Raw genomic sequence first — 23,205 nt, forward strand, 5'->3', positions numbered from 1 at the left:
GTTCTCATTTTGAAGTGTGCTGCACCGATGGGGAATCTGCAGTGTGTTTTTGACATTGGAAGTGTGACTTTCGTAGTCGTTGGTGGTTCTGTCAACACGGGTCATGAGGCCAACGGAAGGTGGGTTTGTTAGCATCTCACTGTCCCTGTGTTCCGCGCGGAGCATCACATACCCATGTTTCCTACCTTTTTATTTCATTGAGAAAACTAACAATTTTGGTGTTAATACTTTTTTACTTACATAAGGTATGTATTATCAGAAAAAACACCTTTGGCCAGAGGACTGCGGTTCTATTTGTAGAGCTCTGCGGCCACTTATCAGTTGGTTGACTCGTCGGCAGAGACTTGCAGCAGGCAGAGACCCTGAGAGCGGTCGGGGTGAAGTGCTGTTTTCACAGGATGCCCTGGGCTCTTCGTCCCGCTGGGGACTGGACCATGGGTCTGAATCAGGAAGAGAAGCCTGAGAGGAGCAGCCATCTGGAGACAGAGGTGGCTAGCGTCACGGTCACGTGGGCAGGCCAGGACTACATCTCCCAGGATGCCCTGTCTGGAATTCTGTTAGCCCAATTTGCAGGAGCTTTGGAAGAGGCCCTTATTCAGTTGGTCAGGTCACCACCACGTGGCAATACGTGCGCAGGGACCCCAGGGTCTGGCTTATTTTCCTGAGTTTAGCGCCATCAATCAAAAGCATCTTTAAAATGCGTATCAGCTGCTTGTCCTCCATTCTGTTAGAGGTCGTGGCTGCCACAGGTCCCCAGGGAAGGCTTTCCCTTCATGGATGCACCTCCAGGTGAGACATCCAGATGGGTGTCCCTACAAGGTCTACGCGGCCTACCAGGTTCTTTCTGTCCCCGTTTGTGAAGTATGTAGTCTAATTGGTATGATGGACGCCTCGTTCTCTTGAAACTTCTCACGCCTCTGTGTCCCTGATTCTGCGGTGACAGGGTCAATAACAGCCATAAAAACACCTGGACTGTTTCCTACTGCAGTGTCGAGAGGCTGCCCTGACCAGGTTCATCTATGAGATGTCACCAGGGACAGACGGGGGGCTGAGTACAATCCCTCAATACGTGTCCCGTTACTGTTTATGTGTAACTGAAACAAAAATAGTTTCTGAGAAACACCCCATTATATTTTCACACAAGTTGTACGTAGATGTCTGTGAATTCATGATGTTACATCCTGATAGACCCATGTGCTGAAAATACTGTCAGTTGAAAGTGCACTCGACCCTCCTAGCCACCCGACGCCACCGCCTGGCCTAGAGCACCCTAAACGTGCCCAGAACACCTACACTGGCCTACGCTGGGCAGAGTCCTCGGGCACAGAGGCTGGTGGACAGAAGTGTCTGGCGATTTATTGAGTTCCTCTATCCAAAAAGTTCCAGCCATAGGGCACACCCAGGCGCCTCACGGTCACGTGGCTGATGAGCCGCGGCTGGCCTGACCACCACCAGGAGAGAGGCTTGGGCTTCAGACACGGGCTGGAAAAGATGGAGATTGAAAACCTGAAGACTGGTCTCAACTGAGTTCACATCACCTGCCTCGTGACAAGTAGCCACACAGTGCACCACGTGAGTCAGAAGAACTTCTGAGAAGCAGGAATGAGTTTGTACTAACAAGCGCCATCGTTTTCCATGGACTGAAAGGATGTATTAAAGTATTAAAACCATAAATTGCCAGATCAGTTTGTAACTCTGTGAATTTACCTCTGCATTCAAGTTTAGTAAATTTTAGTAAATTTATTGTTACAATTTTGCCAAATTCGTCCTTATTCATTCATAATAGTAACTTTAAAAAGCCTTATTAATTTAGTGTGGTGCTAAGTAAAGCTAGTGAAAGATATAAAATAATCCTAATAAAGCAAATGTAAGCTTTATGTGCTGTATCAAGACAGAAGGAAGTAAACATAAACCACCGCAGAATGAAGGATACGGGCCGCAGTGAATGAGACTACCGTCATTAATTCATTTATATTTATGCTGCAAAATACGTCTTCAGCACTGTTTCCAGACTGGCCAAGGGTGTTAGTAAACAGTGGGAACTCCCTTCATTGAGTTGATAGTAATTATCTTTTATAAGAATGAAGATATAAGCATGTTCAGCCTCATTTTTACAAACATTAGGAACCTTAAGGCTTTCAGACTATGGACCAGCCTGGTATCCACCTAGGGATGGGTGGGTAGAGAAGCGATGGGGTACACACAGTGGACTTTTATTGAGCCATAAAGAAGATGAAATCATGTCATTTGCAGGAAAATGCATGGAACTTGAGAACAGCAGGTTAAGGAATCAGACTCGGAAGGCGCTCCTGTGCTTCCTGTCCTGTGGGTGCAGGGAGGAAAAAGGGGAAGATAAGGGAGGATCTCACCCAAACTGAAGGGAGCCCAGTGGCGTAGAGGGACCCGGGGGAAAGAGGAAAGGAAGACCCGGGGAAGGGTCCTGGGCAGACTGTAGGTCACACTCTGCACCTGTACAGACATGTGCCACAGTCCCCACCGTGGTGTACGTGACCATGAACCAATAACACAGGAAGGATGGCTTGAGGATGTCCTCTCGATTGTGAGACTGAACATTCTTGTCAAGGAGCCGGATTCGGACCACAGTGTGGTCATGAGTCACCTTTTGGAAGAATTTTAAATTTCACTGTATATTTGCCTTGTCATTCTGCTGCTCCTGCACGTCACCTGTGGGAGCCCACTAGCACATGACCGCGTCATCTCCTCTTCTGATGGGTGTGGCATGTCACTCTGTGATCTGGCTGCCTAGAGCGACTGAGTCTTCGTGCCTGGGTGTGCCTTCCCACACCCCCATGGGTGGACCTACGCCCACCTGTTCCTTTGTGATGTTACCCCTTGCCCTGTTTGGCATAGAATGTTCCATGGAAACGCTCTTTGTGTGTCCCCTTCTCTTGCTCTGCCCTTGGGTATGGCCTTCCTAGATGTCAGTCAATCTGCTGACAGTGGACATCATGAAGCCAGACTCAGCCCCCTGAAACCTGACCCCTGGCTTCATTTGAATAGCTTCTCCTCAATAAAAGGGGTCAGCCACGCAAGGGGGGGCTCTCTCTCTCTCTCTCTCTCTCCCTCTTTCTGCGGACCCCTAAAGAAAAAGGTCTCTCTGTCTCTTGGTGGTTATTGCATGCAGCCTAGTCCCCTGGAGTGACCCTGAGTGTCTTAGTCGCGTGCAACCTGGCCATCATCCAAGAAGATTCCCCAGGAGAAACCAGAGTGCCCACGGTTGGAGAGGAGCGTGGTCAGCTACGCAGCTCCTGCCCACAACTCTTTCTCTGAGTGGCGTCCCGTCTACCCATATCCGCTAGCAGCAAGAGCTGCAGGTGGTGAGCCGGGAGCTCCCAGGGAGTAACTGGCATGAGCCACACACGGGGAGGTAGTGAGGACTGGACCCAGGGGCACTTTACCACTGAGACACATCCCCAGCCCTTTTCATATTTGATTCGGAGAGAGGGTCTCATTAGGTTGCTGAGGCCAGCTTTGAACTTCACTCCTCCTGCCTCAGCCTCCCAAACCCCTGGGATGACAGGCCTGCACCACCACAAGGGGCTGAAGTGTAATTCGGGGCGGGGGGGGGGGGGAGGATACTGGGGATTGAAGTCAGTAGTCACACCCTAAGACCCTCACAGTGTCCCACGAACCCTCCCAGTGGCTCTTGACACCAGGCGTGGCCCTGGAAACTCCAAGACTCCTGGTTTTAGACCATCAGATGCTGTAACCCTCTCTCCCACACTGATTGTTAGGTGGGCCGTCGACCGAGCACCCACAGTGTGAGTGTTCGTAAGAGCTGCAGAGACTTCGGCTCCAACATGCCTATGACGCGGAAGAGCCCATGTTACTGAGCCAGCTTGCCTTCGAGGGAATGCAGGGACAGGGACACCATCCACTCAGAAGGTCTGGGGTCAGTGACTACAAAGCCTGCACTCACGGCCCCACCTTCCTTCACACACACCACACACCTCTGCTGTCCACAGCACTGGGACTCCCGGGGGGGGGGGGGGGGCGCTGGCGAGATCTGCCCAACACTGTGGAGAGGCGGAGGAGCGTCCTCTTCCAGCAGAGCCTCCTCTCCACTCAAGACTAGCTCCGTCACACGGCCCCTGGCCTCCTGGACTCCCGTGTTCAGGTTACCATCACACAAGTCTAGTGAACAGTCAGGAGGGCGAGCACCCTGAAGAACAGAAGGGTTCTGCACTGCGGGGATCTAACACTCAGTTGGAAAGCAATAAAGACGCAGATCAAACATAGGCACCGTGGAAACTGGGAGGCGGGGGGACACAGGAGGACATACCCCTATGTAGTACATGACTGCAAGCCGATTCCCAGTTGCGGGGCCACCTGAAGGAGAACGTGAAAACAACCATTTGAGGAAATACTCCACCTTGGTACCTGGATTGTTTTTGCTTTTACCACATGTAGAGACAGAACAATGCACACAAGTGTGCAAAACCACCTACAATTATATAACTAAATACGCATTATTTTTGATATATGAATTTGATTTTAATTTTTTTTTTTTTAGAGAGAGGAGAGGTGGGGAGAGAGGGGGGGGGATTTATTTATTTAGTTAGTTAGTTAATTCTCGGCAGACACAACATCTTTGTTGGTATGTGGTGCTGAGGATCGAACCTGGGCCGCACGCATGCCAGGCGAGTGCGCTACCGCTTGAGCCACATCCCCAACCTTGATTTTAATTTTAAAAAATATTTATTTACTTATGTTTTAGGTAGAGATGGACACACACAATGCCTTTATTTTTATGTGGTGCTGAGGACCAAACCCGGGCCCGCCCTGTATGAGGTGATCGCTCCACCGCTGAGCCACGATCCCAGCCCGGATATATGAATTCTATATATGACTATGTGTGACAGGAATCATAGGCTGTGTGTGTGTACACATAGATGTCACATAGTTCATTATCTGCAGAGTGCAGGAACCCCACACCCGGTTCATTTCACGGGGGGGTGCCAGGGTGAAAGCCTGCTCTGCATCAAGCCTGGCCTTTCCCTCATGATGGAACTGTGCGTATATCACATATTCTTGCACAGATGTTGTTTCACATAGAAAAGTCCAAAATATTTTCATATGACTTGCCTGTCATCTTCAGGGTTGTTGAACACTGTTTTATAATAGTCAACAAAAATACACTTTACAAACATCCCACTCCGCACGAGGGACAGGTGGTAATGGGGAAGAAGGGGGAGAACACTTAACCAAGGGAGGGCTGAAACATTAATTTTTTTTTAAACCTGAAATTCACCCCTTTGGACATATTTTTATTTCAAACTCTATAGTTTTTTATATTTACTGAAAAACTGAGGGTCCAATAAGGGAACAAATCTTTTCAGGCCCAAACCCAGGGAACAGCGCTGAATGACGGAGGTCGAGGCCGGCCACGCCGCCCCACGGACACGCACCACTGCCCACTACCTCAGCACCTGTAGGTCGCAGGGAGCTGACCCCCACGTCTCTGGGCGGGGAATGGGGGTCGACATCCCGCGTCCACGGGCATTGCCCCAGCAGGGCGCCCGGGGCACCCCACCGCGCAGTCCGGGGTGCGCAGCAGGCGGTCGCCCAGCGCGGTGGAGCGGGGCCCGGCCACCTGGGCAGCCGTGAGGCAGGAGGTCGGGCTGGACCGAGGACCGTGCGGGGCAGCAGCGGATGGAGGCCTGGGTCTCAGCGTCTACCCCGCCGCTCCGTGTCCAGGTGGGCACTGCCGCGGCTCTACGGGCAGCGAGGCGGCGGGAACGGCCGGTGGTGCCGCGGGAGTCGAGGGACCCGTTCGGCCGCGCTGGCAGGGGCCCTGGACACCTGCGTCCGCGCCCGGCGCAGGAGGAGCTGCTCCGGGGGCCGAGCCGCCCCGGGTCCCTGCCCAAGCTCGGGCGTCCTCCGCCCTCCTGGGCCCCGCAGCCAGTGCAGGTCAGCGCAGGTCACCGCGGACCCGCACCTGCGGCCTCAGGGCCGCTCAGCCGCGCCCCCGCCCCTAATTGGGCCGCGCTTCCGACGTCTCACCTCCGATTGGGCAGATTCCCAAGGACCCCGCCTCGGGCGCCCGGGATTGGTTAGAGTTCCCTGCAGCGCTCCGGCTGGTTCTCTGGGCACGCCCCTCTCGTTCCGGATTGGACAGTTCCTCAGCCTCTGAGCGCCAGGAGGCGGGAAGGCGCCCGGCCCGCCCGCGAGGCCCTCCTGCGAGCGTATCCGCCGGCCCCAGGATGGCACGGCCTCTGCCCGCAGCGCGGCGTCCGCTCAGCGTGCTCCTTTTGGGATGGGGGCCCAGGTCCGACCTAGGGAGCCAGGGCCGAGACCCGGAACTGTTTACTCGGCGCGACGGAGTCCGACCACTGTCCAATCGAAAGCCTCTCGGGAGGCGGGAGCCCTGCGTTATTGTCCAATCAGAAAGCTGGGGTCGGGAACTGGGGGTCCGCCAATCATAGAGCCCGGCGTGAGACCCGCGGTCCAATCAGAGTCAGGGCACCGAGAGCGCGGACCCGGCGTCCCCGGGAGGCTTCCCCGCTCGGCTGCAGCGTCGCGTGGCCGCGGAGGAGCTCAGGATGGTGAGTGCAGGCGGCCGCAGCCTGGGCGCGTGGGGACGGTCGGCGCGGGGCCTCCGGCGGGCTGGGAGGCCCTGGGCACCGTCCCCTGCGCTGGGTTTGGGGGCCTCAGATCTCAGCCCGCGTGGACCCGCGTCTCCGGGTGTCTCGCAGGGGCCCAGGACGCGGAGCCTCGGTCCGGCTGCCCCTGGCGCCGCCTGGTGGTGCTGGGCGGTCCGAGCCCGCAGCCGCGGAAAGGCTTCCCAGGGTCCCCCCACGGTGGCGCAGGTGGAGAGGTTGTGGTCCCCAGGACAGTACTCTGGGGCGGGGCGGGGCTCAGTGGCCGAGCGCTGGCCTCGCACGTGGGAGGAGTAAAGGTACTGTGTCCACCTTCGGCCAAAAAACTATCCAAAAAACAAAGACACCCACACAGCCCCCTTCCCACGAGGTGGCGTTTCCTCCAGTGGGGCATCAGGTGACTGTGTCCTGTAAAATGGGACCTCGCTGCCCACAAACAGAAGAGCAGTTAGCTGAGGCCTGTTTTCCCCTAGAGACCAGCAGTGTCCAGGTACTGAACGACACAAAACGTGCCTTAGCGTTTCCTTCTCTACCTGGGCCTTGGAAATGGTAGTTCTGCTGTAGTGTTCAGCCCCTGGGGCGGGTCTCTTGTCACCCAGGTTGTCGGTGGTGATGTGAAACAGGAGTAGGGTGTGGGGCAGGGAGGTGAGGCTGCCTCCAGCTGAGCCCAGGTGCATGAGGGGAGCTGGGCTGGCCTCCAGCCTGGTGCAGCCGCAGCAGTTTCTCCTCACAGGAGCCACCGAGCTTTGGAGGAGGCTCCTGGGGCCTGTAAGTTTGCAAGTGGTTTGTTCCGAGGTTGTTCCTAAAACTTGGTTTGAACGTTCAGTTAAAAAAATACTTACTAACCCTGCCCTCCCCACGCAGACACACTGGCCTCTTTCACAGGTTTGCGGAGGCTCTGGGTCATCCTGTTACCTCACTGATTCTAGAGCTTATGGGCTTGTTGTTTCACGTTTACGGTTGCTGAGCAAAATTTACTATTTCTGTTTTTCTTGGTAAAAACTCCCTTGTGTCCCTCCTAAGAATATGGAGCAAGAAGGAGGCTGAGGCAGGAGAATCACAAGTTTAAAGCCAGCCTCAGCAAAAGCCAGGTGCTAAGCAACTCAGTGAGACCCTGTGTCTAAATTAAAAAAAAAAAAAAAAAAATAGGGCTGGGGATGTGGCTCAGTGGTGGAGTGCCCCTGAGTTCAACCCCCAGTCCCAAAATAATGATTTATGTAGGGCTGGGATGGTGGCTCAGCGGTAGAGTGCTCACCTGGCACTCGGGACCCAGGTTCGATTCTCAGCACTACATAAAAAAAAAAAAGGCATTGTATTGTGTCCATCTACAAAAAAAAGAAAAAAAGATTCTCTCTCTGTTTAAAAAAAATAACTTGTGTAACCACTCACTGAGTATAAATGTCAAAAGAATTTTGCAGTTTTCCTCTCTGTACCACTAGAGCTTCAATAAACCTGCTTCCTGCAACTTCTCTGGGTGTCTGGCCTCGTCTTTCCTACATCAATCTTTGTTTTTGGTCTCCATGTGCAAAATGCATCTTCAGTTTCTAAATTTTGGAGGAAAAAATATGGGGTTGTAAATTGGATAAGTTTAATATCCTAGAAATTTGCTAACAGTGTAGGAGTTGACCCCCACCATCACGCTTTTATTTCTTCCATTTGATCACCAACACTTGGGGTTCGCACTCATTTTTGTCCATGTAGTGTATAAAGCAGGGTCTCCTGGTGGTCACTGGCAGGTGCAGCAGGTCTCCTGTGCCTGCTGAGGGGTGTTTCGGGTTGCCCTTGAGTCTGGGCACTGGCATCCGCGGCAGCAGTCCTCGGTTGTCGGGTGACCGGCCCAGTGTGCTCACGCCCAGGGCCTCTGCTCCCTGGTGTCTCCCGGCTTCCTATGGGTTGGCGGGTGCAGTGAGGCTCTTCTTCAGTTGGAGGTTTTCCTTCTGTCCCTCGACTCCATGCTGATGGCGGGGCTCTTCGTGGGGGCGAAGCTGGGTGGTCTCCTCATGTGCCTAACACCCTGTGCTCAGAGGCCATCAGGACACCGGGCTGCAAGATCCCAGGGCCTTGTTTGTCATTCAGGGAGATGGTGAAGACATTGCTGATCCCAGATGACCGCGGCCCTGGCCCTGTGTGTCACAGCGTCCACCATGCCCACTGCCACGGGCAGCTGGTGCTGACTCGGAACCTTCCATTGCTCTCTGTGGTCTTCATGTGTCCTTCTGTGTCGTCACCCCCTCCTGGCCACCATCGTGAGTGAAGGCCTCGCTGTGTTTCAGGGACCCTCCCTCCTCAGTCCTGTAGACAATGTGGCTGTCCTTGGCATGTGTCCTTCACCCCAACACTCAGGAGTTTTCCATAAAATCAGAAACACGCCTGGGCCGACTGACGTCCATTCAGGCGCTCCGTGTGTGCAGGTGCTCGGTGTGGCCACCTAGGGCTGCTCTCGGATCGAGGGCTCTCTCCTGGGTCTGCTTCGGTGGCGTTCAGCAACATTTAATGAGCTTCATGTTTCATGATCTTCCCATTTGGTGGTTATTTCATGTCATTTACTAGATATACTTTGGAACTTGAAATTATTTCAAATTATTATTTTAAAATTGAAATTAAAATTAGTTTTTATAGTCTGTTATCTTCTCAAAAAAATTATTTTTTGCAGTACTGGGGTTTGAACCTGAGGCCTTGAGAGTGGTCTGCAAGCTTCTACCACTGAGCTACTTTCCCAGCCACTCTAAAAACGGTCAGCAGCGTGTGGGCAGTGACTCAGAGTGCGCACACTTAATCATGTTTACTGAGATTCTTGTTCTCCTGGGGCAGAGTCGTAGCTCAGAGGTAGAGCGCTTGCCTCCTACCCGTGAGGCACTGGGTTGGATTCCCAGCAGTGCATAGAAATATAAAATAAATATAAGAAAGCAAATAAAGTAAAGGTCCATCCGCTTTTATTTTATTTGCCCGCAGCCCCCTGTGCCAAGAGCCGGAGGAGACGGCAGAGAGGGGTGTGAAACATGAGGCCTGCTGAGAAACGCTCCCGGGGTCCAGTGGTGCCGGCTATGTAGGGGCTTCTCCCGGGTCCAGTGCTGAGGGTGGACGGGCGCTCACAGGAAGCCCTGTGGCAGCAGAGCAGTCAGGAACGTCTCCACACAGTCCCCCGGGCTTCTGCTGGAGGAGCTTCCTTGTCCTTCCTGCTGCTTTGCCAAGGGCAGCGGCTTGGGTGGACGCCCCTCTGCCCGGGGCTGTGGGGAGGGCTGGGCGGGTCAGGTCAGGAGGGGCCGGAGCTGGGCTTGCTCGCCCGGGACCGCTGGGCAGCAGGCAGCCTGTGTTCCCAGCAACGGGAGAAGGCAGGGCTCTCCAGGTGACGGGAGACAGTCCAGCCAGCTCTCGTCACCCCTTCCCTTGGCTAGATCTGGGGGAGAGAAAGGGGCACTCGGGGACCTGGCCTTTTACAGCACCGCGGGGTGGACGCTGGAAACCAGAGAATCTGTTCCCACCTCCTGGGCGCCGGGTCCTGCTGGGCAGTGCTTTTGGACTCACAGCCTCCTGACCACTCTGGCTCTTTCAGGGCTCTGTGACCTTTGAGGACGTGGCTGTGAACTTCACCGTGGAGGAGTGGGCACTGCTGAGTTCGGCTCAGAGGGACCTGCACCGAGAGGTGATGCTGGAGACCTGGCAGAACCTGGCCTCAGTAGGTGAGGAGCCCCTCCCCAGGTGCTTGTCTGCGCCTGTGTTCCAGAGGCTGCACCTTACTGGGGACACGCTGGGATCTCAGACGGGTCGGCGGGCCCAGAGCTGAGCCTCAGAGTTTTTCTGTGACAATTAAAATGCACAAATTAAACAGATTTTACTTGTGCCTTGATTAAAGATGAAGCTTCTTCGGTGTCGTTGGTGGGAGTGTAGTTTTGCAGGTGGCTTTGGGCCTCTTGTTTGAAATCTTGTGATGATTCACTGTTGAGTGGACTAGAGGCCATTTGGTCTCTTGGCTGCACTGACCCTCCTGAGACTGCGGCTGCCTGGGCCTCTTCCTTTGCCCAGAGGGACTTTCTCCCGTTTTAGCTGGGCACGGTGGCACTCAGGCGGCTGAGCAGAGGAGCACAAATTCAAGGCCAGCCCTGGCAACTTAGTGGAGCGCCACCTCAAAATTGTTCAATGTATTTTTTAGTTGTTGATGGACCTTTATTGTATTTATTTGTATGTGGTGCTGAGAATCGAACCCAGCGCCTCACGCGTGCCAGGCGAGCGCTCTGCCCCTGAGCCACTGCCCAGCCCCTACCTCAGAAGTTTAAAGGTGGGGAAGGCAGCTGGAGTGTAGCTCAGTGGTAGAGGGCCTGGGTTAAGTTCCAAGTCTCTCCCCTCTCCCTCTCTCTCTCTCACACACACACACGCATACACACACACACGCATACACACACACACACACACACACATACTCATACAGACACATACACATACATACACATACACACATGCATACACACATAGACATGCACATACACACATAGACATGCACATACACACACACATAGACATACGCACATAACACAAACACATAACATACACACACACACCAGTGTGTCTGCTTTTTTCTGTTTCAGTTATGAGGCTCCATTTAAAGCCAGGACATCAGTTTCTCAGCAGATTATGTGTAGGGATGTATCTGAGGAGCATAAAATGGCAAAGTTCACAAGAATTAATTCCTATGCCCACATTTTAGAAAACTCTGGAGACTGTCCCATGGAAGATGAGCCTGAGACCCAAGGGGCACACCTGAGGTGAGTCGCACTCCTAAGAGAAAGGGTGTCCCTGGGGACCCGTAGGTCGTGACTTTTTTTTAGGGAAAACCATTATTAAGGTGGAGCTCGTAGACCTGTGCAGTCCTGCCAGGGAAGCTGGACACACAGCTTCCACACGGACAGTCTGTCCCGGGAAGGGTACTGACAGAATGGCGGCAGCGGGCCAGGTGGACCTAGGGGCGGGTGGCTGGGGAACAGCAGAGCTCTGTGTCCAGGGGCCTGGGGGGGTGGACGGGCATTGTGATCCTCCTTTCCTTGGCAGTTCAAGTTTCAGTTTGGGTTAAGATGGAGTCCCAGCATTAAAACAGAGTTACTCATGTTTGGGGACCTCACGGTTCTAAATTGTTGATTTGTAGGAATTTTATTTAAATACTAAATGAAACAATTCATAAACTGTTAGAGGGAAGCCTATTTTGTGCGCGTATACATTGCATATATATTTAAAAGATCTTTTTAGTTGTAAATGGACACAGTGCCTTCGTTTTATTTATTTATCCATTTTTCTGTGGTCCTGAGGGTCCAACCCAGTGTCCCCCTGTACTAGGCCAGCCCTGGAGGACCTAGAGCCCAGCCACGTGCAGATATCAGTACCATGCACACATCAGTGCCCCTCCTGAATGATGGTGTGTGGGGAACGGTGTGTCACTGTCACACACTGCACACTGGTGCCATGTGAGGGTGGCGCTGCTCTACAGACAGTGTCAGAGCCTGTCTCTCCCCGGTTTAGACAGTTCAGAATAGAAACTCCATGGTGCTGAAGGCAAAGGCAGACTTCTACTTCCCTGTTAACGTCATTGTCATCGTGCTATGAGACTTTCCGTTTTTTTGGCAGAGGCCGTGTGGAGGACAGCCTCTGTGGAGGCGGCGAGGCTCCCCTCAGCCCCGGCCCACGTCCCGGCCACTGTGTGCGAGGTGCTCCTGACCTGAGGACGTGCGGGCGCCCCGGGTGTGCTGTAGCCTTCGTGCGTCTCTCCTGTCCCGAGAGGCCCACCGGGTCGCCCTGTGGGCGTCGGGGGTGCGGACCGGCCTGCACCTGCCCCTGGCTGCCGGGCAGCCACGGAGAGAAAGCCAGCGGGGAGGGACCGTGCGGGGGGACCTTTCCTCTGTCCACCCTCACGGGACAGCTCTGGACGCGCACTGAAGGCGGAAGCGACGCGGGCCAGGCGTGGGCGACAGCGCCCCCTGGGGTGTGCAGTCCCTCGGGCCTCGCGAGGGGGGACCACGCGGCCGAGGGGCCGGGCAGGAGTGAGGACCGTGGGAAGGACTCTGTCGGCGCCTCCCGGAGACCCACGGGGACCGTCCCTGGGAGGAAGCCCTACGCGTGCAAGCAGTGCGGCAGGAGCTTCCAGCACTCCAGGTCCCTCACGCGACACAGGAAGACACACCACGGAGCCCAGGACACCCGCGAGGGCCAGCGCGCCGGGGGCCAGCGCGCCGGGGGCCAGCGCACCGAGGGTCAGCGCACCGAGGGCGCGGCCGCGGCTCGGAGGGAGTTCGCGTGCGGCGAGTGCGGGAAGGTCCTGGCCTACCCGTCGGCCTTCCAGAACCACCTGCGGACGCACTCCGGGGCCAAGCCCTACGCCTGCAGGCAGTGCCGGAGGCCCTTCAAGTACCCGCAGTCTCTGCAGCGCCACGAGATGACCCACGCCCGCAAGGAGCCCTACGAGTGCGCGCGCTGCGGGAAGACCTTCAGCCTGCCCGAGACCCTGCGCGCGCACGGGGCCATGCACGACGCCGAGGGCCAGCCCTCGGCCCCCCCAGGCCCATGAGGGGACCCGAGGGCCCACATGGCGGGGCCCTTCCCAGGGTCAGTGTGGAAAAGCCTCGGTGGCCTCCCCTTCCAGGACACTGAGGACTCCACCGAAGAGCGACGGACCAATGTGGGAGACGAGTGAAGGTGCCCCCAATCCCAGGTCGTGACAAGCTCACCGGGACCTCACGCTGGAGAGAAGCCCCATGAACGTGAGCAACGTGGGACCCTGGGGGGGAGCCCACCCGGGAGAGCAGAGCGTGGGAAGGACGCTGCAGGTGGCTCCTGGGAAACCCTGCCAAGAGGCGCCCTGGGCAGAGGCCTGGGAATGTGCCGCAGTCTGCCTGGGCACAGTGCAGGAGCCACTTGTCAAAAGACACGAACTTTATTTTTAGAACCACACACACCACACCACACAGCTCCTCAGGGAAAACCCTCAGAGCCCAACTGCCACCACGGCTTCCCACCAGCCTCTCCACCTCCCACACTCCTCCTGCTCTTGAGGCCCATTGGCTGGGTCGTGTGGGCGGAGCCAAAAAGTCCCCCAATGAGCAGCTCCAAGGTCTGAAAGGGCGGGGAAACAGCCCAATGAGCATCACCGCAGAGGAGCCAATCAGTTGGCAGCTGGAAGTTTGCTGGGGCCCCTTTGGCTGTGGCTCTCAACATCTCCCCCTCTCTGTTTAAACAACAAGCATGTGGCTTAGGGACCGTGCCTGCCTTCGGTTGTCCAATACTACATATGATCCTTACCCGTCTTCGGATGAGCTGACCTCAGGGCGTCAGCCTCCTGTCTTAGGTTGGTACCATTGCATTTTAATAGTTGCAATTGGATCTTTAATAGTTTGCAATTGGATCTTACCCGTCACTGACTACCGGTCCAGTATACAGCCACACCTGTGGAGAGGTCTTTGTACCAGCAGGGGGGGGGGTGAGGTTCTTTGCCTCACCTCTGTTGGCCCCCAAATTTTAGCTGAACCACCATGACAAGCAGAAGGGAGGAAGATACACCAAGCCAATTGACGGCTCCTTTTGGAAAAATTGTACCACAGAGGACATCATCAGCAAAAATACCCCAACACTACCACAAGTCGCTGCACCAACAGATAGTTCACAATGCATACAGGTGCGTTCACAATGCACACAAAGTGACACATAGTCCAGGCAAGTTCTGCAAGCAGTTCAGTGATGGCTATTGCAGAAGCTGTAGATTAGTTTTATCTTTGTCTTTACCGGCACAGGGATGAAGATAGGAATTCTGGGGCTGGGATGTGGCTCAAGCGGTAGCGCGCTCGCCTGGCATGCGTGCGACCCGGGTTCGATCCTCAGCAGCACATACCAACAAAGATGTTGTGTCCGCCGAGAACTAAGAAAAAATAAATAAATGTTAAAATTCTCTCTCTGTCCCCCTCTCTCTCTCTCTCTTTTAAAAAAAAAAAAAAAAGATAGGAATTCTGGCAATAATGGCTAAAGAAAAAATTATGTAACATTTCAGAAGGTACTAAAAGAAAACGATTTTCTTAACAATTTACATTGTCTTGAAGAGAATTATTAAATATAATGAAAAGGAAAGGTGAAAGTAAACAGATCTGTTAACCTCCTTTTTTGTTCACATATTAAAACAATCCTCAACAGCTGTTTACCCAATTTAAATTAAACCATTTAAATCACGCAAAAAAAATATATATTTGGATCCATTTTTTCATGAGCGCTCATCATTTATGATATATGGACATACGTACATTCAAACACACAACATAAAACACAAGTAAAATATAATACATACAAGACATAACATAATAGTAAAGGCCTTGTAACTTTCTACAGGTGAAATCTCCATTGCAGTGTTTAAAAACGCTATAGTCAGGGCTGGGGATGTGGCTCAAGCGGTAGCGCGCTCGCCTAGCATGCATGCGGCCCAGGTTCGATCCTCAGCAGCACCACATACCAACAAAGATGTTGTGTCCCCCGAGAACTAAGAAAAAATAAATAAATGTTAAAATTCTCTCTCTCTGTCCCCCTCTCTCTCACTCTCTCTTTAAAAAAAAAAAAACAAAACGCTATAGTCAAAAAATAGAACTGATCAGCAAAACATTAACCTAGGTCTGTATGAGTTCTTTAATAAGTACATTTTGATAGTTTGATGAGCTCTTTCAACTATGCCTTGTCCCTGTGGATTGTATGGGATTCCTGTTATATGAGTAATGCCAAATGATGAGCAAAATTGTTTAAAAGAGGTAGAAGTATAACCAGGACCGTTATCTGATGATTGGCTCACAGCTGGAAGTTTGCTGGGGCCCCTTCGGCTGTGGCTCTCAACATCTTGGTTCCACTGTGATATATCTAACAACTCCTCCTTAAAAAGCCATGGGCTACATTTTTGCATTGTATCAACGTATGCCCTGACTGCTCTTGATTTACTGAGATGCCTCCTTCCTCTAACAATTTACTTAACACTCTTTCAGTTTGTTTTTTACTAATTTCTGATCCCGTATTTCTACTATAATACAACCCAACAAGATGACGCCAAACCAAACCGAGACAGAGTGAAATAAAAATGGAACAACAAAAAATCATTACAGCCTTTCTCCCTATGTTCCTCAGACGCAAATAGTTTTTCCTCAGATGTGAGCGGTTTTTCTTCTGTCTCACTCATCTCCAGGGACAGGCAACTTAAAACAAAAGGGAAACAAAACAAAAGAATCTTAAAATGGCTCCCCATCCTCTCGCCCTGCCCCCAGGGGCGAGCAGTTTTCCTTATCACTTACCCTCAGTCGCTCCCCGTACGGGCCACCAAATGCCGCAGTCTGGCTGGGCACAATTCGAGAGCCACTTGTCAAAAGAAAAGAACTTTAGTTTTAGAACCACACACACCACACCACACAGCTCCTCAGGGAAACTCTCAGCCCAACTGCCACCACGGCTTCCCACCAGCCTCTCCACCTCCCACACTCCTCCTGCTCTTGAGGCCCATTGGCTGGGTCGCGTGGGCGGAGCCAAAGAAGTCCCCCAATGAGCAGCTCCGTGGTCTGAAAGGGCAGGGAAACAGCCCAATGAGCATCACCACAGAGGAGCCAATCAGCTGGCAGCTAGAAGTTTGCTGGGGCTGCTATGAGCCAATCATCAGCTGGCAGCTGGAAGTTTGCTGGGGCCCCTTCGGCTGTGGCTCTCAACAGGAATGCATGTGACTCTCAGGAGCTGTAGTCATCAGTCTACCCACAGAACACCCAGGAGCATCACCAGAAATCAGTAACTGTGGCAAATATGGGGTCACTCCATGCAAACTCATGTCCAATGCTCTAAAAACCTCACTACACGGGAGAAAAAGACCCCATGCTGTCAATACCCCATACTGCCAATACCCCATGCTGTCAGTACCCCATATTGTATCAGTACCCCATGCTGTCAATACCCCATACTGTCAGTACCCCATGCTGTCAGTACCCCATGCTGTCAGTACCCCATGCTGCCAGTACCCCATACTGCCAATACCCCATGCTGTCAATACCCCATACTGCCAATACCCCATGCAGCCAATACCCCATACTGCCAATACCCCATGCAGCCAATACCCCATGCTGTCAATACCCCATGCTGTCAGTACCACATACTGTCAGTACCCCATACTGCCAATACCCCATGCTGTCAATACCCCATGCTGCCAGTACCCCATGCTGCCAATACCCCATGCTGTCAGTACCCCATGCTGTCAATACCCCATGCTGTCAGTACCCCATACTGTCAGTACCCCATGCTGTCAGTACCCCATACTGCCAGTACCCCATACTGTCAGTACCCCATACTCTCAATACCTTATACTGTCAGTACCCCATGCTGTCAATACCCCATACTGCCAATACCCCATGCTGTCAGTACCACATACTGTCAGTACCCCATACTGCCAATACCCCATGCTGTCGGTACCCCATGCTGTCAATACCCCATGCTGCCAATACCCCATGCTGTCAGTACCACATACTATCAGTACCCCATACTGTCAGTACCCATACTGTCAGTACCCCATGCTGTCAGTACCCCATACTGCCAGTACCCCATACTGTCAGTACCCCATACTCTCAATATCTTATACTGTCAGTACCCCATGCTGTCAATACCACATGCTGTCGATATCCCATGCTGTCAATACCCCATACTGTCAGTACCCCATGCTGTCAATACCACATACTGTCGATATCCCATGCTGTCAGTACCCCATGCTGTCAGTACCCCATACTCTCAGTACCCCATGCTGTCAGTACCACATACTGTCAGTACCCCATGCTGTCAATACCACACACTGTCAATATCCCATGCTATCAGTACCCCATGCTGTCAGTACCCCATGCTGTCAGTACCCCATACTCTCAGTACCCCATGCTGTCAGTACCACATACTGTCTCAGTACCCCATACTGTCAGTACCCCATACTGTCAATACCACATGCTGTCAGTACCCCATACTGCCAATACCACATACTGTCAGTACCCCATGCTGTCAATACCCCATGCTGTCAGTACCCCATGCTGTCAATACTTATACTGTCAGTACCCCATGCTGTCAGTACCCCATACTCTCAGTACCCTATGCTGTCAATAACACACACTGTCAATATCCCATGCTGTCAGTACCCCATGCTGTCAGTACCCCATGCTCTCAGTCCCCCATGCTGTCAGTACCACATACTGTCAGTACCACATACTGTCTCAGTACCCCATACTGTCAGTACCCCATACTGTCAATACCACATGCTGTCAGTACCCCATACTGCCAATACCACATACTGTCAGTACCCCATACTGTCAGTACCCCATGCTGTCAGTACCCCATGCTGTCAGTACCCCATGCTGTCAATACCACATACTGTCTCAATACCCCATGCTGTCAGTACCCCATGCTGTCAATACTTATACTGTCAATACCCCATGCTGTCAGTACCCCATGCTGTCAGTACCTCATGCTGTCAGTACCCCATGCTGTCAATACCACATACTGTCAGTACCCCATACTGTCAGTACTCCATGCTGTCAGTACCCCATACTGTCAGTACTCCATGCTGTCAGTACCCCATGCTGTCAATACCCCATGCTGTCAGTACCCCATGCTGTCAATACTTATACTGTCAATACCCCATGCTGTCAGTACCCCATGCTGTCAGTACCTCATGCTGTCAGTACCCCATGCTGTCAATACCACATACTGTCAACCTCTAATGCTTAAAATGGACCCATGGGCAATGCGCATCCCGCTCTTGCACGGACCCAAGGAGGCAGAGGGGAGTGGTTGATGCTCTTCTTCACTGGACTCTTCTCATTTGAAGTTGCTGCGCCCACAGTGATTTCAAATGCATTTTTAATGTCACAGTAGGTTTGGTTTTATAGACTCAGTTTTTCTGTTACTTAAATATTACTAGAGTAGCACTTACACTCTTGTTGATTGTATTTATCAGTTCACACCACACAAGCCCAGGGGAGCTTCACCACTGAGCCCGACCCCCAGCCTCCCACACCCTTTATGCACAGGGTCTTGCTCAGTTGTGGAAGGCCTCGCTGTGCTGAGGCTGACCTCAAACATGCGATCCTCCTGCCTCAGCCTCCTGAGTTGCTGGGATAACAGGTGAGTGCCAGCCACCACACCTGGTTCTAAACCAAGTCATTCTTTCTCTGGTTTCTCTTTTCTTTTACTTTTTAGTGGAGAACAGACTAGTACATCATGTGTCTCTGCACGGCTGTGGGGTTTCCTGATTTTGTTTCCTAGTGCTGAGTACTAAAACCCCAAACCACCGTGTGCCAGTTGGATTTGTGTTTTACCTTTAAAAGGCAAATAGTTACCATCATTGTAAAATTAAATCCTTTTAAACTGTCAGAAAGTGAAAGCTTCATGAATACTTTAACAAGTTCCATGAGAAATGATATTTAAGGGTGCGTACTCCTGAATAAAGTGCCCACTAGCTGGGCACAGGTGCCTGCCTGTGGTCCCAGCCGCTTCGGAGATGGGGGCAGGAGGACCACGGGTTTGGGGGCCAGAGCCTGTCTCGCCAGGTTTTAGAAAGGACTGCTCAGTGGCCAGTGCCCTGGGCTTGACCTCCAGCACCTCAACAGGCAGCAGACAAAGGCAGCTCTGGCTTCTCATCAGGCCAGGTCCTTCTGGGCGTTTTGCAATTCTGTATTTCCAAAAGCATTTCTTAAAGTCACCATCAAGAGCTCCACTGGATGAACCCAGGTAAATATTTCAGATTTTATCATTCTTAGAAGCAAAATTGGGTGTTGAATCTCCAGTCTCCCCAGTGCAATGGCTCCCACAAAACCATCTTATTGGTCATCTGAAGACACCACCCAGAAGGTGTCATGTATATGACAGAGCATGGCTTCATTTTCAATTTACAGCTTGAAATCTTTCCCATGATCTTAGTCAGGCCTGTTCTCAGATGTTCCGATTCTATATCCTTTTACTTGAATGAACAGATGTGGGCAGGAACAGGGGCACGTGCCTACGGTCCCAGCATCTCAGCCAGTCCCTGTCCCGAGACAAGGAGCAGTGCTGGGCTGCGGCTCGTGGTGAGGTGGCCGTGCTCAGTCCCCAGTGGAAGGGAAAGAGCAGGGAGCCCCCTCGGGGACCGTCGTCCCCCTGGGCTGGGCCTTCCTCCTTCCCCAGCTCTCACGGTGTCTCGTGGTGGCCGCTGCTGGCCGCTGCTGGCCGCCTGGTCCTCAGCTCCTGGCCCCTGGCTGTCGGCTGGGCTAGTGCGGGACCTTGGCCGCTGGGGCCTCGGGCTCTGCTGCCGCCTCGAGGCCGGCTCCCTGGGCGTCCCCCAGGAGTCTGGGGGGCCAGCTGGACGGGTCCTCAGGCCTTTCTCCTGCCATAGGTGCCCACCTCCCACTGGCCCAAGCCACTGAGGAAGGAGCCAGAGGACCAAGGGTCCAGGACATTATGTGGCAGGGACCCTTCCAGAAGCCCAGCCCTCAGTACTTTGTCCCTTTGTCACTCTGACAGGTGGAAGCAGAGTTAGGGCAGCCGTGGCCTTCTGCGGCCATCGGTGGCCGTCCGCGTCCTTGCTTGGTGCCATCGAGCGGCAGCTGGCCCCTGCCCCGGCACCGCCTCAGCGGCCGCAGACCTAGCAGCACCCTCGGCCTACGACGTGCGCCGCCCATGGTGGCCGGACCTGAGGACCTCACGGGGCCAGGGGGAGGACGTGGCGGCCCGCGTGACTTGGTGACAGGGCGCGTGGCCCGAGGACCTCCGGCCGCAGTGCTGCGCAGGCCTCAGCCTGTGGTTGAAGTCCCTGACGGAGGGACAGACAGCGACGGCAGAAGATGAAGACGGTCGCGGCTCAGATCCGGCCAGCTGTCACCAGAGATGACCTTCTCCTGGCCCCGAATGAAAGCGTCCTGCGAGGAGCGGGGACTGCCCACGCCTGGGGACGCAGCAGTGACGCCCGTGAGGCCCTGTCCTAGGCAGCTGTTGTCCCCTCCCAGCGGGGTCGGGGAACGGGCGTCCCTATGCCTTCTCAGGCGAGGACAGGGAGCCAGCGGCCCCATCAGTGGCCCTGTCCCGGTGAGACCAGGGCGAGAGGTCCCCGCCCCTCCCAGTGAGGACAGGACAGCTGCATGCCCCTCCCCTTTCAGGGAATGGACGGAGTTGGCCCCAAGGGAAGGCTCCAGGAGGGCGGAGCGGCAGGGGTGCCCCTGACCCCAGGCAAGTCCAGACTTGGACATCTGGAAGTGGCATTTCCGGTGACTCTTACGGAGTGATCAGAGGTGTATGGATCCAGCTTGGCGCAGCGCAGCCCTGTCATCCAGGAGCTCGGAGGCTCAGGCAGGAGGACGGCAGTTCAGAGCCAGCCTCAGCAAGAGGCCAAGCACCTCGGCGAGGCCCTTCTCTAAATAAGATACAAGACAGGGCCGGGGTGTGGCTCAGGGGTCCAGGCCCGAGTTGGATCCTGTTCAAAATATATACCAGCCCTGTGCTTAGGATCACGTCTACACACACACACACGCACTCGTAGTCACGGGACGGGGAGGGGCGAGGAGGGTGCGGAACTGGCCCCCGTGGCCGCGAGAATCGGCTCACACCACACTCCCATCCGCCTGGGTTTGTTCAGTGACGGCGATGGGGCTGAGGGCGGGCTGCGAGTCACACGCTCCAGGCCTTTTTCTGGTTCGTTTTGGGAGAGGGTCTCACAGTGACTTGCCGTCCTCCTGGTCACCTTCCTTGACAGGAAAACCCTGTGGGGGGCCAGGGCACTGTGTCCCCTTCCAACAGAGGGCCCCACCAGAAGGAGTGTGTCCACAGTGGACGGCGTGATACCAAGTCACAGTTTCCCCTCCGGAAGGTCCCCAGAGTGTCACGTGGGAGGTGAGGTCGTGTTCAGCCAGGCTCAGAGGCGGGCTGTGGGGAGCACGGATGACGAGGACAGCAGCCTCACCAGGGGCTGAGCCTGAGCCTGTGGGGAGACGGTGGAGACTGGGAGTCAGGGCCTGGTGGGAGGAGGGAGGTCACTGGGACCTGCCCTAGAAGGACACATCTTGTGCCTGGCCCCTTCTCTGCTTCCCCGCATAAGGTGAGCGGCTCTGCTTCACCAAAGCCCCCCGCCATGGTGTGCATCGCTGCAGGCCCCAAACAGTGGAGCTGGCTGACCACAGACTGCAGCCTCCGGAAATGAGCCCAGTGAACCTTTACTCCTCAACCGGGTTTTCCTCAGTTAGTTTGTCACAGCCATGAGAAGCTAGCAGACACCAACTCACCAGCTATCAAAGCAGATGTTCCAGAAAGAGTGGAGCTGAAATAAATGTGTCCTTATGATGGCGATCCTGCAGATCAGGGCACCTTTAAGACGTCTCCCCTGGTTCCCAGCCTGGATGGCCTCTCCCAGCATCTCGAGGACAGAAGAGGCCCGGAACACCCAGTGTCCATTTTTGAAGATCAAGACAGATGACAAATATTCACAGTAAGCTATCACATATTAATACCTGCAGAGGGATGTCACCTAACACGTGACACTCTGAGGCTCTGTGTATCTATTCATGTTGCATTAACACCTAGCAGTTGGACGATGTGTAAAGTGCGGCAGGAGATTTCGATACACACGGAGAGTCCGTGACGGTCAGGTGGGGGTGACTGGCATATTTCTTTGCCTTAGGAACATTCAAAATCGTCCCTACTCTGCTGGAGACCGTAGAAGCCACTCCTCAGGTCCAGCTGGGCTCGGACCAAGCACATTCTGTGTGTGAAGTACAGATCACCTGGCCCAGGGCTGGGCGCAGCCACCGTTCTTCCCTCACCCCCATGCGGAGCGCACCCACTTACCAGGGAGGACTGGGCCTCTGGTTTGGGGACTGGCTAACTTCACGGACTTGGTACCCTCCGGCTCCGTCCACTGACCTGCACACCCACGACTGTCCTCTAAAGGCCGAGTCATGTTCCGTGTGTGCCACGGTTCCCTGTCCACTCGTCCACTGAGGGGCATCTGGGCTGGCCCCACAGCTACCTGTTGGGAACGGAGCTGCTAGGGACATCGATGTGGCGGCATCGTATTCCTTCTTCTTTTTAAAAGAATTAAAAAATAACTCGGGAAGTAACGTGTCAACTTTTTTTTTTTCAAGAGTGAGAGAGAATGAGAGAGAGAGAGAGAGAGAGAGAGAGTTTTTTTAATATTTATTTTTTAGTTCTGGGTGGACACACCATCTGTGTTGGTGTGTGGTGCTGAGGATGGAACCCGGGCCGCACGCGTGCCAGGCGTGCGCGCCACCGCTGCGCCCCATCCCAGCCCTGGTTTTCTGCAGGAGGGTCGCGGGCTTCTGTTGCTCTTAGCCTGCAGGAGCGCCAGACGCCCAGGACTCCAGGGCTTTCCGTTGTGCCAAGGTCACGACAAAGGTGGCCGGTAGCCACAGTGAGTCGTGCACAGAACTTTCACCGACGCTGCCCAGAAGGCTGCAGACCTCTAGACACAGCAGATCCAGGAAGCCAGGGGACAGTCAAACGGGCCATGAAGACAGATGGCCACTGTCAGGGTGCTGCCTCCGCGTTGGGCCCAACCACTTGCCTTGGAGGCGAGCTCCTCAGG

The 23,205-nt window shown here is 54.0% G+C and overlaps 1 protein-coding gene and 1 long non-coding RNA gene across 5 annotated transcripts; one reads left to right on the top strand and one right to left on the bottom strand.

Moving 5' to 3' along the window:
* Nucleotides 1–175: 175 nt before the first annotated feature.
* Nucleotides 176–6,166, bottom strand: LOC144371165 (uncharacterized). Its single transcript, XR_013431300.1, has 2 exons — nt 6,025–6,166; nt 176–1,482 (listed from the first exon to the last, which is right to left on the bottom strand). It is a non-coding gene; the product is annotated as an uncharacterized LOC144371165 (long non-coding RNA).
* Nucleotides 6,167–6,217: 51 nt separating this feature from the next.
* LOC101969893 (uncharacterized) lies at nt 6,218–14,546 on the top strand. Of its 4 annotated transcripts, XM_040290695.2 has the most exons (6): nt 6,218–6,566; nt 8,697–8,866; nt 9,573–9,666; nt 10,174–10,300; nt 11,323–11,380; nt 12,234–14,546. In XM_040290695.2, the coding sequence occupies exons 4-6, from the start codon at nt 10,267–10,269 to the stop codon at nt 13,168–13,170; spliced, it is 1,029 nt and encodes a 342-aa protein (XP_040146629.1). In that variant the 5' UTR covers nt 6,218–6,566; nt 8,697–8,866; nt 9,573–9,666; nt 10,174–10,266; the 3' UTR covers nt 13,171–14,546. The 4 variants fall into 4 exon arrangements, with proteins under 4 accessions (XP_040146629.1, XP_040146630.1, XP_040146628.1 ...); XM_040290696.2 differs by lacking the exon at nt 9,573–9,666; XM_040290694.2 differs by lacking the exon at nt 8,697–8,866.
* Nucleotides 14,547–23,205: the final 8,659 nt, after the last annotated feature.

The sequence above is a fragment of the Ictidomys tridecemlineatus genome, chromosome 2, assembly GCF_052094955.1.
Source record: "Ictidomys tridecemlineatus isolate mIctTri1 chromosome 2, mIctTri1.hap1, whole genome shotgun sequence".
Classification (NCBI taxonomy): Eukaryota; Metazoa; Chordata; class Mammalia; order Rodentia; family Sciuridae; genus Ictidomys; species Ictidomys tridecemlineatus.

What these genes read in the sequence shown, in the direction of transcription:
- LOC101969893 (XM_021730861.3), top strand. An exon ending in GCAGAACCTGGCCTCAGTAG is followed by an intron (nt 10,301 to 11,322) that starts GTGAGGAGCCCC and finishes CCCACATTTTAG; the next exon opens with AAAACTCTGGAGACTGTCCC. An exon ending in ACCCAAGGGGCACACCTGAG is followed by an intron (nt 11,381 to 12,233) that starts GTGAGTCGCACT and finishes TTTTTTTGGCAG; the next exon opens with AGGCCGTGTGGAGGACAGCC.